Below are 12360 nucleotides of genomic sequence, written 5' to 3'. Positions count from 1 at the left end.
TGCGGGCGGAAACTGAGGCTGGGGCCGCGGAGGGGAGAAGGCGCGCCACACCTGGGGAGAGTGCGCCCATCAGGCTCCTGGCTGCCTGAGCTGCTCTGCCGGGGAAGGCACAAAATGCAGGCGCAACCGAGTCCGTGCTTTTGTGGAATACCTGAAAACTGGAACCGCGTGCATCGCAGGGCACGCTCCATATAGAGCAGCCGGGAGCCTGAGCAGCGTAGAGGGGAAAGCAGCGCCAGCCCCTCCCTGCAGCGCGACGGAACTAGCAACCTGAACAAGAGGCCACCTCCACCCGCCTGTGTCAGGGCGGAAATTAGGGACTGAAGAGACCAGCAAACAGAAGCCAAATAAACAAAGGGAACCGCTTCAGAAGGGACCGGTGCAACAGATTAAAATCCCTGTAGGTAACGCCGACTACACTGGAAAGGGCCTGTAGATATCGAGAAGTGTAAGCTGGAACGAGGAGCTATCTGAAACTGAACCGAACCCACGCTGACCACAACAGCTCCAGAGAAATTCCTAGATATATTTTTACCTTTCTTTTTCTTTCCTTTTCTTCATTTTTTCTCTTTTATTTTCTTTTAAAATTCCCTATTACTCCCCCATTATTCCTTAACTTTCATTTTCATATATTTTTATGATTTTTTTAATTAGGAAAAAAATTTTTTTCTTGTTTTTTTTCTTGTTTTTTTCCTCTTATTTTCTTTTAAAGTCCTCTATTACTCCTCTACTCCTCCTTAATTTTCATTTTCATTTCACTATAACGTTGCAAAATAAAAAAGAGAAGCCCTATTTTTAAGCCAAACTCCATATATACTTCTAAAAGAGTCTAACCTCTACTCTAGATTTTTAATCTTTGTTTTTCAGTATGTGATATAAATTTTGGACATTTAAGAATCCAATATTCAGTTCCCATCTTTATTCAGGAGTGTGTTGATTACTCTCTCCCACTTTTGACTCTCCGTTTTCTACCTCAGAACACCTCTATTTATTCCTTTCCCCTTCTCTTCCCAATCCAATTCTGTGAATCTGTGTGGGTGTCTGGGCTACAGAGAACACTTTGGGAACAGACAACTGCGTAGATCTGTCTCTCTCCTCTTGAGTTTGCCTTTTTCTCCTCCTGCTCATCTCTATCTCCCTCCTCCTTCTCCTCTTTTTCATGTAACTCTGTGAACCTCTCTGGGTGTCACTCACGGGGGAGAATCTTTTCACCATTAACCTAGAAGTTTTATTAGCAGTGCTGTTTAGTTGGAGAAGTCTTGAGACTACTGGAAGAATAAAACTGAAATCCAGAGGCAGGAGACTTAAGCCCAAAACCTGAGAACACCAGAAAACTCCTGACTGCATGGAACATTAAGTAATAAGAGACCATCCAAAAGCCTCCATACCTACACTGAAACCAACCACCACCCAAGAGCCAGTAAGTTTCAGAGCAAGACATACCATGCAAATTCTCCAGCAAAGCAGGAACATAGCCCTGAGTGTCAACATACAGGCTGCCCAAAGTCACACCTAACACATAGACCCATCTCAAAACTCATTACTGGACACTCCATTGCACTCCAGAGAGAAGAAATCCAGTTCCATGCATTAGAACACCAACGCAAGCTTCCCTAACCAGGAAACCTTAACAAGTAAATCATCCAACCCCACCCACTGGGTAAAACCTCCACAATAAAAAGGAACCACAGACCTCCAGGATACAGAAAGCCCACTCCAGACACAGCAATCTAAACAAGATGAAAAGGCAGAGAAATACCCAACAGGTAAAGGAACATGAAAAATGCCCACCAAGTCAAACAAAAGAGGAAGAGATAGGGAATCTACCTGAAAAAGAATTTAGATATATGATAATAAAAAATGATCCAAAATTGAAAACAAATGGAGTTACAGTAAAATAGCCTGGAGACAAAGAATTGAAAAAGATGCAAAAATGTTAAAAAAGACCTAGAAGAAATAAAAAAGAGCACATTAAAAAGGAATAATGCAATAAGTTGATATCAAAAAACACTCTGGAGGGAACCAAGAGTAGAATAACGGAAACAGAAGATAGGATAAGTGAGGTAGAAGATAAAATGGTGGAAATAAATGAAGCAGAGAGGAAAAAAGAAACAAAAGAAATGAGGACAACCTCAGGGACCTCTGGGACAATGTGAAATGCCCCAACATTTGAATCATAGGAGTCCCAGAAAAAGAAGACAAAAAGAAAGGCCATGAGAAAATACTCAAGGAGATAATAGCTGAAAACTTCCCTAAAATGGGGAAGGAAATAGCCACCCAAGTCCAAGAAATCCAGAGAGTCCCAAACAGGATAAACCCAAGGCGAAACACCCCAAGACACATATTAATCAAATTAACAAAGATCAAACACAAAGAACAAATATTAAAAGCAGCAAGGGAGAAACAACAAATAACACACAAAGGGATTCCCATAAGGATAACAGCTGATCTATCAATAGAAACCCTTCAGGCCAGAAGGGAATGGCAGGACATACTTCAAGTAATGAAAGAGAATAACCTACAACCCAGATTACTGTACCCAACAACTTGGGTGGCTATTTCCTTACCCATTTTAGGGAAGTTTTCAGCTATTATCTCCTCGAGTATTTTCTCATGGCCTTTCTTTTTGTCTTCTTCTTCTGGGACTCCTATGATTCAAATGTTGGGGTGTTTCACATTGTCCCAGAGGTCCCTGAGGTTGTCCTCATTTCTTTTTATTCTTTTTTCCTCTCTGCTTCATTTATTTCCACCATTTTTATCTTCTTCTACCAACAAGGATCTCATTCAGATATGAAGGAGAATTCAAAAGCTTTATAGACAAGCAAAAAAAAAAAAAAGCTTTACAGACAAGCAAAAGCTGAGAGAATTCAGCACCACCAAATCAGCTCTTCAACAAATGCTAAAGGATCTTCTCTAGACAGGAAACACAGAAAGGTTGTATAAACGTGAACCCAAATCAACAAAGTAAATGGCAACGGGACCATACCTATCAATAATTACCTTAAATGTAAATGGGTTGAATGCCCCAACCAAAAGACAAAAACTGGCTGAATGGATACAAAAACAAGACCCCTATATATGCTGTCTACAAGAGACCCACCTCAAAACAAGGGACACATACAGACTAAAAGTGAAGGGCTGGAAAAAAATATTTCACGCAAACAGAGACCAAAAGAAAGCAGGAGTCACAATACTCATATCAGATAAAATAGACTTTCAAATAAAGGCTGTGAAAAGAGACAAAGAAGGACACTACATAATGATCAAAGGCTCCAAGAAGAAGATATAACAATTATAAATATATATGCATCCAACATAGGAGCACTGCCATATGTAAAGCAAATGCTAACGAGTATGAAAGAGGAAATTAATAGTAACACAATAATAGTGGGAGACTTTAATACCCCACTCACAACTATGGATAGATCAACTAAACAGAAAATTAACAAGGAAACACAAACTTTAAATGACACAATGGACCAGCTAGACCTAATTGATATCTATAGGACATTTCACCCCAAAACAATCAACTTCACCTTTTCTCAAGTGCACACGGAACCTTCTCCAGAATAGATCACATCCTGGGCCATAAATCTAGTCTTGGAAAATTCAAAAAAATTGAAATCATTCCAGTCATCTTTTCTGACCACAGTGCAGTAAGATTAGATCTCAATTACAGGAAAAAAAATTATTAAAAATTCAAACATATGGAGGCTAAATAACACGCTTCTGAATAACCAACAAATCATAGAAGAAATAAAAAAAGAAATCAAAATATGCATAGAAATGAATGAAAATGAAAACACAACAACCCAAAACCTATGGGACACTGTAAAAGCAGTGCTAAGGGGAAGGTTCATAGCATTACAGGCATACCTCAAGAAACAAGAAAAAAGTCAAATAACCTAACTCTACACCTAAAGCAACTAGAGAAGGAAGAAATGAAGAATCCCAGGGTTAGTAGAAGGAAAGAAATCTTAAAAATTAGGGCAGAAATAAATGCAAAAGAAACTAAAGAGACCGTAGCAAAAATCAACAAAGCTAAAAGCTGGTTTTTTGAAAAAATAAACAAAATTGACAAACCATTAGCAAGACTCATTAAGAAACAAAGGGAGAAGAACTAAATTAACAAAATTAGAAATGAAAATGGAGAGATCACAACAGACAACACTGAAATACAAAGGATCATAAGAGACTACTACCAGCAGCTCTATGCCAATAAATGGACAACTTGGAAGAAATGGACAAATTCTTAGAAAAGTATAACTTTTCAAAACTGAACCAGAAAGAAATAGAAGATCTCAATAGACCCATCACAAGCAAGGAAATCAAAACTGTAATCAGAAATCTTAAAGCAAACAAAAGCCCAGGACCAGATGGCTTCACAGCTGAATTCTACCAAAAATTTACAGAAGAGTTAATACCTATGTTACTCAAACTCTTCCAGAAAATTGCAGAAGAAGGTAAACTTCCAAACTCATTCTATGAGGCCACCATCACCCTAATTCCAAAACCAGACAAAGATGCCACAAAAAAAGAAAACTACAGGCCAATATCACTGATGAACATAGATGCAAAAATCCTTAACAAAATTCTAGCAATCAGAATCCAACAACATATTTAAAAAAATCATACACCATGAGCAAGTGGGCTTTATCCCAGGAATGCAAGGATTCTTTAATATCCGCAAATCAATCAATGTAATACACCACATTAACAAATTGAAAGATAAAAACCATATGATTATCTCAATAGATGCAGAGAAAGCCTTTGACAAAATTCAACACCCATTATGATTAAAACTCTCCAGAAAGCAGGAATAGAAGGAACATACCTCAACATAATAAAAGCTATATATGACAAACCCACAGCAAGCATCACCCTCAATGGTGAAAAATTGAAAGCATTTCCCCTATAATCAGGAAAAAGACAAGGGTGCCCACTCTCACCACTACTATTCAACATAGTTTTGGAAGTTTTGGCCACAGCAATCAGAGCAGAAAAAGAAGTAAAAGGAATCCAGATAGGAAAAGAAGAAGTGAAACTCTCACTGTTTGCAGATGACATGATCCTCTACATAGAAAACCCTAAAGACTCTACCAGAAAATTACTAGAGCTAATCAACGAATATAGTAAAGTTGCAGGATATAAAATTAACACACAGAAATCCCTTGCATTCCTATATACTAACAATGAGAAAACAGAAAGAGAAATTAAGGAAGCAATACCATTCACCATTGCAACAAAAAGAATGAAATACTTAGGAGTATATCTACCTAAAGAAACAAAAGACCTATACATAGAAAACTATAAAACACTGATAAAAGAAATAAAAGAGGACACAAACAGATGGAGAAACATACCATGTTCATGGATTGGAAGAATCAATATTGTCAAAATGGCTATACTACCCAAAGCAATCTATAGATTCAGTGCAATCCCTATTAAGCTACCAACGGTATTTTTCACAGAACTAGAACAAATAATTTCACAATTTGTATGGAAATACAAAAAACCTCGAATAGCCAAAGTAATCTTGAGAAAGAAGAATGGAACTGGAGGAATCAACCTGCCTGACTTCAGACTCTACTACAAAGCCACAGTCATCAAGACAGTGTGGTACTGGCACAAAGACAGAAATATAGACCAATGGAACAGAATAGAAAGTCCAGAGATAAATCCACGAACCTATGGACACCTTATCTTTGACAAAGGAGGCAAGGATATACAATGGAAAAAAGACAACCTCTTTAACAAGTGGTGCTGGGAAAACTGGTCAACCACTTGTAAAAGAATGAAACTAGAACACTTTCTAACACCATACACAAAAATAAACTCAAAATGGACTAAAGATCTAAATGTAAGACCCGAAACTATACAACTCCTAGAGGAGAACATAGGCAAAACACTCTCCGACATAAATCATAGCAGGATCCTCTATGACCCACCTCCAGAATATTGGAAATAAAAGCAAAAATAAACAAATGGGACCTAATGAAACTTAAAAGCTTTTGCACAACAAAGGAAACTATAAGCAAGGTGAAAAGACAGCCCTCAGATTGGGAGAAAATAATAGCAAATGAAGCAACAAAGGATTAATCTCAAAAATATACAAGCAACTCCTACAGCTCAATTCCAGAAAAATAAATGACCCAATCAAAAATGGGCCAAAGAACTAAACAGACATTTCTCCAAAGAAGACATACAGATGGCTAACAAACACATGAAAAGATGCTCAACATCACTCATCATCAGAGAAATGCAAATCAAAACCACAATGAGGTACCATTACACGCCAGTCAGGATGGCTGCTATCCAAAAGTCTACAAGCAATAAATGCTGGAGAGGGTGTGGAGGAAAGGGAACCCTCTTACACTGTTGGTGGGAATGCAAACTAGTACAGCCACTATGGAAAACAGTGTGGAGATTTCTTAAAAAACTGGAAATAGAACTGCCATATGACCCAGCAATCCCACTTCTGGGCATACACACTGAGGAAACCAGATCTGAAAGAGACACGTGCACCCCAATGTTCATCGCAGCACTGTTATAATAGCCAGGACATGGAAGCAACCTAGATGCCCATCAGCAGATGAATGGATAAGGAAGCTGTGGTACATATACACCATGGAATATTACTCAGCCATTAAAAAGAATTCATTTGAATCAGTTCTAATGAGATGGATGAAACGGAGCCCATTATACAGAGTGAAGTAAGCCAGAAAGATAAAGACCATTACAGCATACTAACACACATATATGGAATTTAGAAAGATGGTAATGATAACCCTATATGCAAAACAGAAAAAGAGACACAGATGTACAGAACAGACTTTTGGACTCTGTGGGAGAAGGCGAGGATGGGATGTTTCAAGAGAACAGCATCGAAACATGTATATTATCTGGGGTGAAACAGATCACCAGCCCAGGTTGGATGCATGAGACAAGTGCTTGGGCCTGGTGCACTGGGAAGACCCAGAGGGATCGAATAGAGAGGGAGGTGGAAGGGGGGATCGGGATGGGGAACACATGTAAATCCATGGCTGATTCATGTCAATGTATGACAAAAACCACTACAATATTGTAAAGTAATTAGCCTCCAACTAATAAAAATAAATGAAAAAAAAAGAAAAAAATAAATAAAATGATAGTAAAAGCCACAGTGCTTTAAAACTTGCTGCGTAAATTCAGCACCAGATTAATCAACAGATTAGTTCATGTGCTGGCTAATTAGTTAGTAGCTGGCTAATATGTATGTATTGTTTCTTGAATGAGTAGAATATAAATAGACCCAAAAAATTGGTGGAAATTAACGTGTAATAAAGGTTATATTTCAAATCAGGAGGAAAAGCTTAGACTATTCAGTTAATGGTTTTGGAGCAAGTAATCATCTGAAAAAATAAAGTTAGTTTCTTACTTTATGCTGACATACCTTCTGGCTGGACTCAAGGCTTAAATATGAGGGAAAAAACTGTAAAAGGAATAGAAAAGTCTATTAAATATTCATAAAATCTTCAGAGTTGGAATGATCTACACATGACACCAAAGAAAGAGAAACCCTGAAGCAGATGACTCAGATTTGACTACATAAAAATATAAAATTTCCATCCATCAAAACCATACACTGAAAATTGAAAGATAGATGAGTGTCTGGAGAAGGACGAAATGGATGAAGCACCCGATTTTTATGTGTTGAGATATTAATGTATTTAGGAAGATCGGTGCTACAGACAAGGGAATTCTCTCGCACTGGCAAATCTTTCCCTGACATGGTTTTTCAGAATCTCATTGGAAACTGTGTGTCTTGGTCTTTCTCTTCTGATACAGGGAAATTTAAAGTTTGTAGTGGATGGTGACACCACTCTGATTGAAGACGGCAAGCTTGTATCTGTCATCGCGGAATTGCTGTCCACCAAGACGGACATGGTGGAGAAAGCCCTCCTCTACCGGACGGTGGCCACGGGCCGTGACATCATCGACAAGCAGCACAGCGAACAGGAAGCCAGCTACGGGAGGGATGCCTTCGCCAAGGTGCGGTGTTAACCGGTGTCCTGTTGGCCCTGTGAGGCTCTGGTACCAAATGTCTAATGAACCCCTGAGTTTCTATTTCTAGTTATTCGTGGTTAGAAGTAGGGTGGCTTGGCGGTCAAGAATCCGCCTGCCAAGCAGGAAACGCGGGTTCAATCCCTGGGTGGGGAAGATCCCCTGGAGAAGGAAATGGCAACCCACTCTAGTGTTCTTGCCTGGGAAATCCCTATGGGCAGAGGAGCCTGGCGGGCTATAGTCCATGGAATTGTAGAAGAGTTGCACATGGCTTAGCGGCTAAACGACAAGAAGGAACAGTTTGGGGGAGGTGGGAAGATCAGCAGTCCAGACGAGACATAAGTTTGAGACAGCCGTGAGACATCCCAGATATGCTGCCAGGTAGGCAGTCAGGCATGGGACCTGGAGCTCAGAGGAGAGCCTGCATTCAGACGGTACTTTTGGGGGAAACGTCATGTCACTGTTTTTTATTGTCGTATGAAATGACACAGCAAAGAGGAGATAGGGAGAGAAGAGAAGGGGACCAGGAGGAGCTCCAGCTCTTAGGGGTCAGGTAGAGGAGATGGTTAGATAGCACCACTGTCTCAATCGATGTGAATTTGAGCAAACTCAAGAGATAGTGGACCACAGAGGAGCCTGGCGTGCTGCAGTCCATGGGGTCGCAGAGTTGGTCACAACTTAGTGACTGAGCAACAACAAGAGAAGACCTACTAAAGGTCACCAAGAGGGAACAGCCGGTGAAATAAGAAGCATGTTAAGACAGTGTGATGTCATGAATCAGAGGGCAGAAAGTTTCAAGGCAAGAGTGGGAAACTGGGTTGAGAGTTGCTGAGTATCCAGGTAAGATGTCCACACAGAGGTATGAGAAAGTGTCCATAGAGACGTGCTTGGGGTCCTTGGTGAGCCGTTTCAGTGGACTCATGAGAGAAAAGGAAGACTGGAGTGGCTGGAAGAGGAGGTAAAAGTGGAGGTCGTGCGTATGGACGTGTATAGGTGAAGAGAGTGGGTATCTGGAGGGACATGTTAAGGAAAGACTTTCTCTAGACGTGACGTTGCAGGACACATTTGTATCAGGATGTGAATGTGTGCGAGTGTGTGGTGCCTTTGTCCTTCCGTGTTGGTGTGTGTGCCCTTGAGCATCGAATGTGTATTTGATCCTCAAGGAATTTGAAATGCTGTCCTTTTGGTTTAGATCTTTATTTAGCATTATAAATCAATGTTTATGTATTTAGAATCCATAGAATATAGAACTTGTTGGTTTTCTACTTTTCATAGTTGATAAGATTAAAATAAAACATCAAAGTGACTTATACAAGTTAGTAAGCAACTTATTGGTATTACCAGGTCACAGAAACACACCTAAGGAATTTTGTTGAAATATAGGTCACATAGTGACCAATAATAACCAAGATCCAAAGGTCATGCAAATGTCATGTAGTTTTTTAGAAAATGGTCTTCATTTCTCATTTTTCAGCTTAAAGGGTTAACAGCTATGCTAAATGGTGAGGAGAAGGTCAGTAGAAATTTAAAACATCACAAATCCAGGGCTTCGCTAGTGGCACAGTGGATAAGACTCCACCTGCCATTGCAGGAGACGTGGGTTCGATCCCTGGTCTGGGAGGATCCCAAATGCCTTGGAGCAACTGGGCTAGTGTTCCACAACTATAGAGCCTGTTCTCTAGAGCTTGGAAGCTGCAACTGTTGAGCTCACCTGCCGCAACTACTGAAACCCATGCGCCCTAGGGCCCTTGTGCCACAGTGAGGTGGGGTGGGGCCGGGGGGCTCTGCAATGAGAAGCCAACACATCTCAGCAAAGACTAGCCCCCATTCCTTGCAACTAGAGAAGAGCCCACACAGCAACAAAGAGCCAGAACAGTCAAAATAAATGAATGAATAAAATTTTTTAAAAAATCCAAACAGAGAACTCATTTCCAACGTGCAAGAATTTACGTGGTCATTTTCATCACAGGCCATATACGAGCGCCTTTTCTGTTGGATTGTTTCCCGCATCAATGATATTATTGAGGTCAAGAACTCAGACACCACCATCCATGGGAAGAACACTGTTATTGGTGTCTTGGATATCTATGGCTTTGAAATCTTCGACAACAACAGGTAAACTGGAGCAGATACTAAAAACCGTATTGTTTTGTTGTTGTTGTTTTTTAAATTTGTTTGAGCCTGATTCTTTTTCTTGCAGCTTTGAGCAATTCTGCATCAATTACTGCAACGAGAAGCTCCAGCAGCTGTTTATTCAGCTGGTCCTGAAGCAAGAACAGGAGGAGTACCAGCGGGAAGGAATCCCCTGGAAGCACGTGAGTGGATTCATGATAAAGCCAACTTCTAGCATCCTAGGGCTCGGCTGATCTCCTTGGGTGCTTGAAACACAGCACCCTTAGCTTTCCTTTTGGGGTATGTACATACAATTCATTTTCAGGGTTGACAGGTGGGGTTTCTCTAATTTAATCAACTCTCTGTTTGGGACCCAGAAAAGGCTGAGTTAAAACCAGTAAACTTATGTTCACCTGGTGGCTGATAGCCTGTAGGTTTTTTTCTGTTTTGTTTTTTCTTTCTAATTTTATTGAGGTATAATTGACATATAGCACTCTGTAAGTTTTGGAGGAGAAAATGTCAACCCACTCCAGTATTCTTGCCTGGAAAATTTCAGGGCCAGAGGAGCCTGGTGGGCTACAGTCCATGGGGTCACAAAGAGTCAGACCCGACTTAGCTACTGAGCACGTTCGCATGCACTGTGTAAGTTTGAATTGTACAGTAGAGCAATTTGACTTAACGCACATCATGAAATGATTACCACAATGAGTTTAGTGAATGTTCATCATCTTATATAGATAGAAAAGAAATATTTTACATTGAAGTATAGTTGATTTACAATGTTGTGTTAATTTCTGCTATAGAGCAAAGTGATTCAGTCATACATATATGTGTACATTTCTTAAACTATCCTTTCCCATTATGGTTTATCATAGGATATTGAACCAGTTGTTTATGCTGTCCCATAAGAACACATGACTTTTTGGTTCACATCTGTCTGTTTGACTTTGGCATCCTTTATAAGTTATTCATAGCAGCAGCTTTTGCCTTCAATGGACAGAACTTGGCTTCCTAGTAGAGTTTCTTCTCCTTCCTTCCTTCTTTTTTTTTGCTCTTATTCCTCTTTTTTCTTCCTCTGCTTAGTAAACTCAGTGACACTTTGTTGTCTTTGGTTAATGAAGTTCATATTCCCTGAAACCAATGCATGAAAACAGCTGTGATAACTTTGATTTCCGTTTAGTCTCCGCTGTGTCAAACGTCAGTTTCCCCCTCTCCTCTCGGGGCTTTCTGGGAACTTTGTCTTTGTCACTAGTCGGATAAGATGTAGGCAGACAGTTTGATTGATGCAGGGTACAATCCCACAGATCACAGCTAAAACCATGACCGTTAGACTTCCTGCTCATGGTCGAAATGGAACTTTGTAATTTTCTTTGAAATTTTTATTATAAAACAATTTTGAGAACGGACTTAAAAAATTCAAAAACTTCTGAGTTTCCTTTTATTTCTGTGTTTATCCTTTTGCCAAGCATAGACAATGAAGTCCATATTTGTTTTCTGATACTCAGTGTAAGCAGTAAAAACCTATTTGAAATGCTGTATTTAAGTTACTTTTATATTCCTTCCCAGCGTCTTACTTTCTATCTCCTCTGATTCAGGAAAAGTAGATACTGGAAACATACATATATATGACATATAATTACGTATTATATATCTTAAATATGTATATATGTGTATATATGTATATAATAACTAGCTTTCCTGCTTTTAATTGCTTCTTTGCCTTCCATTGTGTTATATATTAGAATACCATAAAAAGTTTTGTTCAAATATATTAGTGTAAATATTGCCTATTTACAAATAAACCAAGGTTTATTACAAATAAACCAAGGGTGTATTATTGCTTTCTAATAGGATTGCCTATAGTTTTGATTTAAAGAGTGAATTCCCATCACATATTTAACATGTAATTCAATTAATATGCAACTTTCATAGAATGAATCTGTTTCTCATAGTACACAATTATAACTGGTGTTTAGGTTTTTATAACAAATTTAATCATAAAACTTGTTATTCAGATGTGGTTCAGAGATACTGGTCAAAAATATCCTTTAACAATCAGAACATCAAATTCCACAGGCATAGTTGATACAGGGAAAAGTCAACAACAGCAGGAGGCTATTCCAAATATATGAAAAGGGAGAAAAAAGCCCTTTAAAACAATTCTTAGTGAAATAAACCAAGAGAAATATGTCCTAGAGGAAGCAG

General features: G+C 39.2%; 1 protein-coding gene across 2 annotated transcripts in view; it reads left to right on the top strand.

Annotated features, from left to right (window-relative positions):
• Positions 1–12360, top strand: part of MYO1D (myosin ID) — a 351718-nt gene that overhangs the window by 115524 nt on the left and 223834 nt on the right. For both annotated transcript variants that reach the window (XM_043480702.1, XM_043480703.1), the window contains exons 8-10: positions 7828–8031; positions 10013–10158; positions 10244–10358. In XM_043480702.1, the coding sequence (XP_043336637.1) occupies positions 7828–8031; positions 10013–10158; positions 10244–10358 (465 nt within the window). The remainder of the gene's footprint in view (positions 1–7827; positions 8032–10012; positions 10159–10243; positions 10359–12360) is intronic.

The sequence above is a fragment of the Cervus canadensis genome, chromosome 1 (genome assembly GCF_019320065.1).
Source record: "Cervus canadensis isolate Bull #8, Minnesota chromosome 1, ASM1932006v1, whole genome shotgun sequence".
Taxonomy (NCBI): domain Eukaryota; kingdom Metazoa; phylum Chordata; class Mammalia; order Artiodactyla; family Cervidae; genus Cervus; species Cervus canadensis.
Note: the sequence above shows the minus strand (reverse complement) of the source record. Positions and strands in the feature narration are given on the sequence as shown.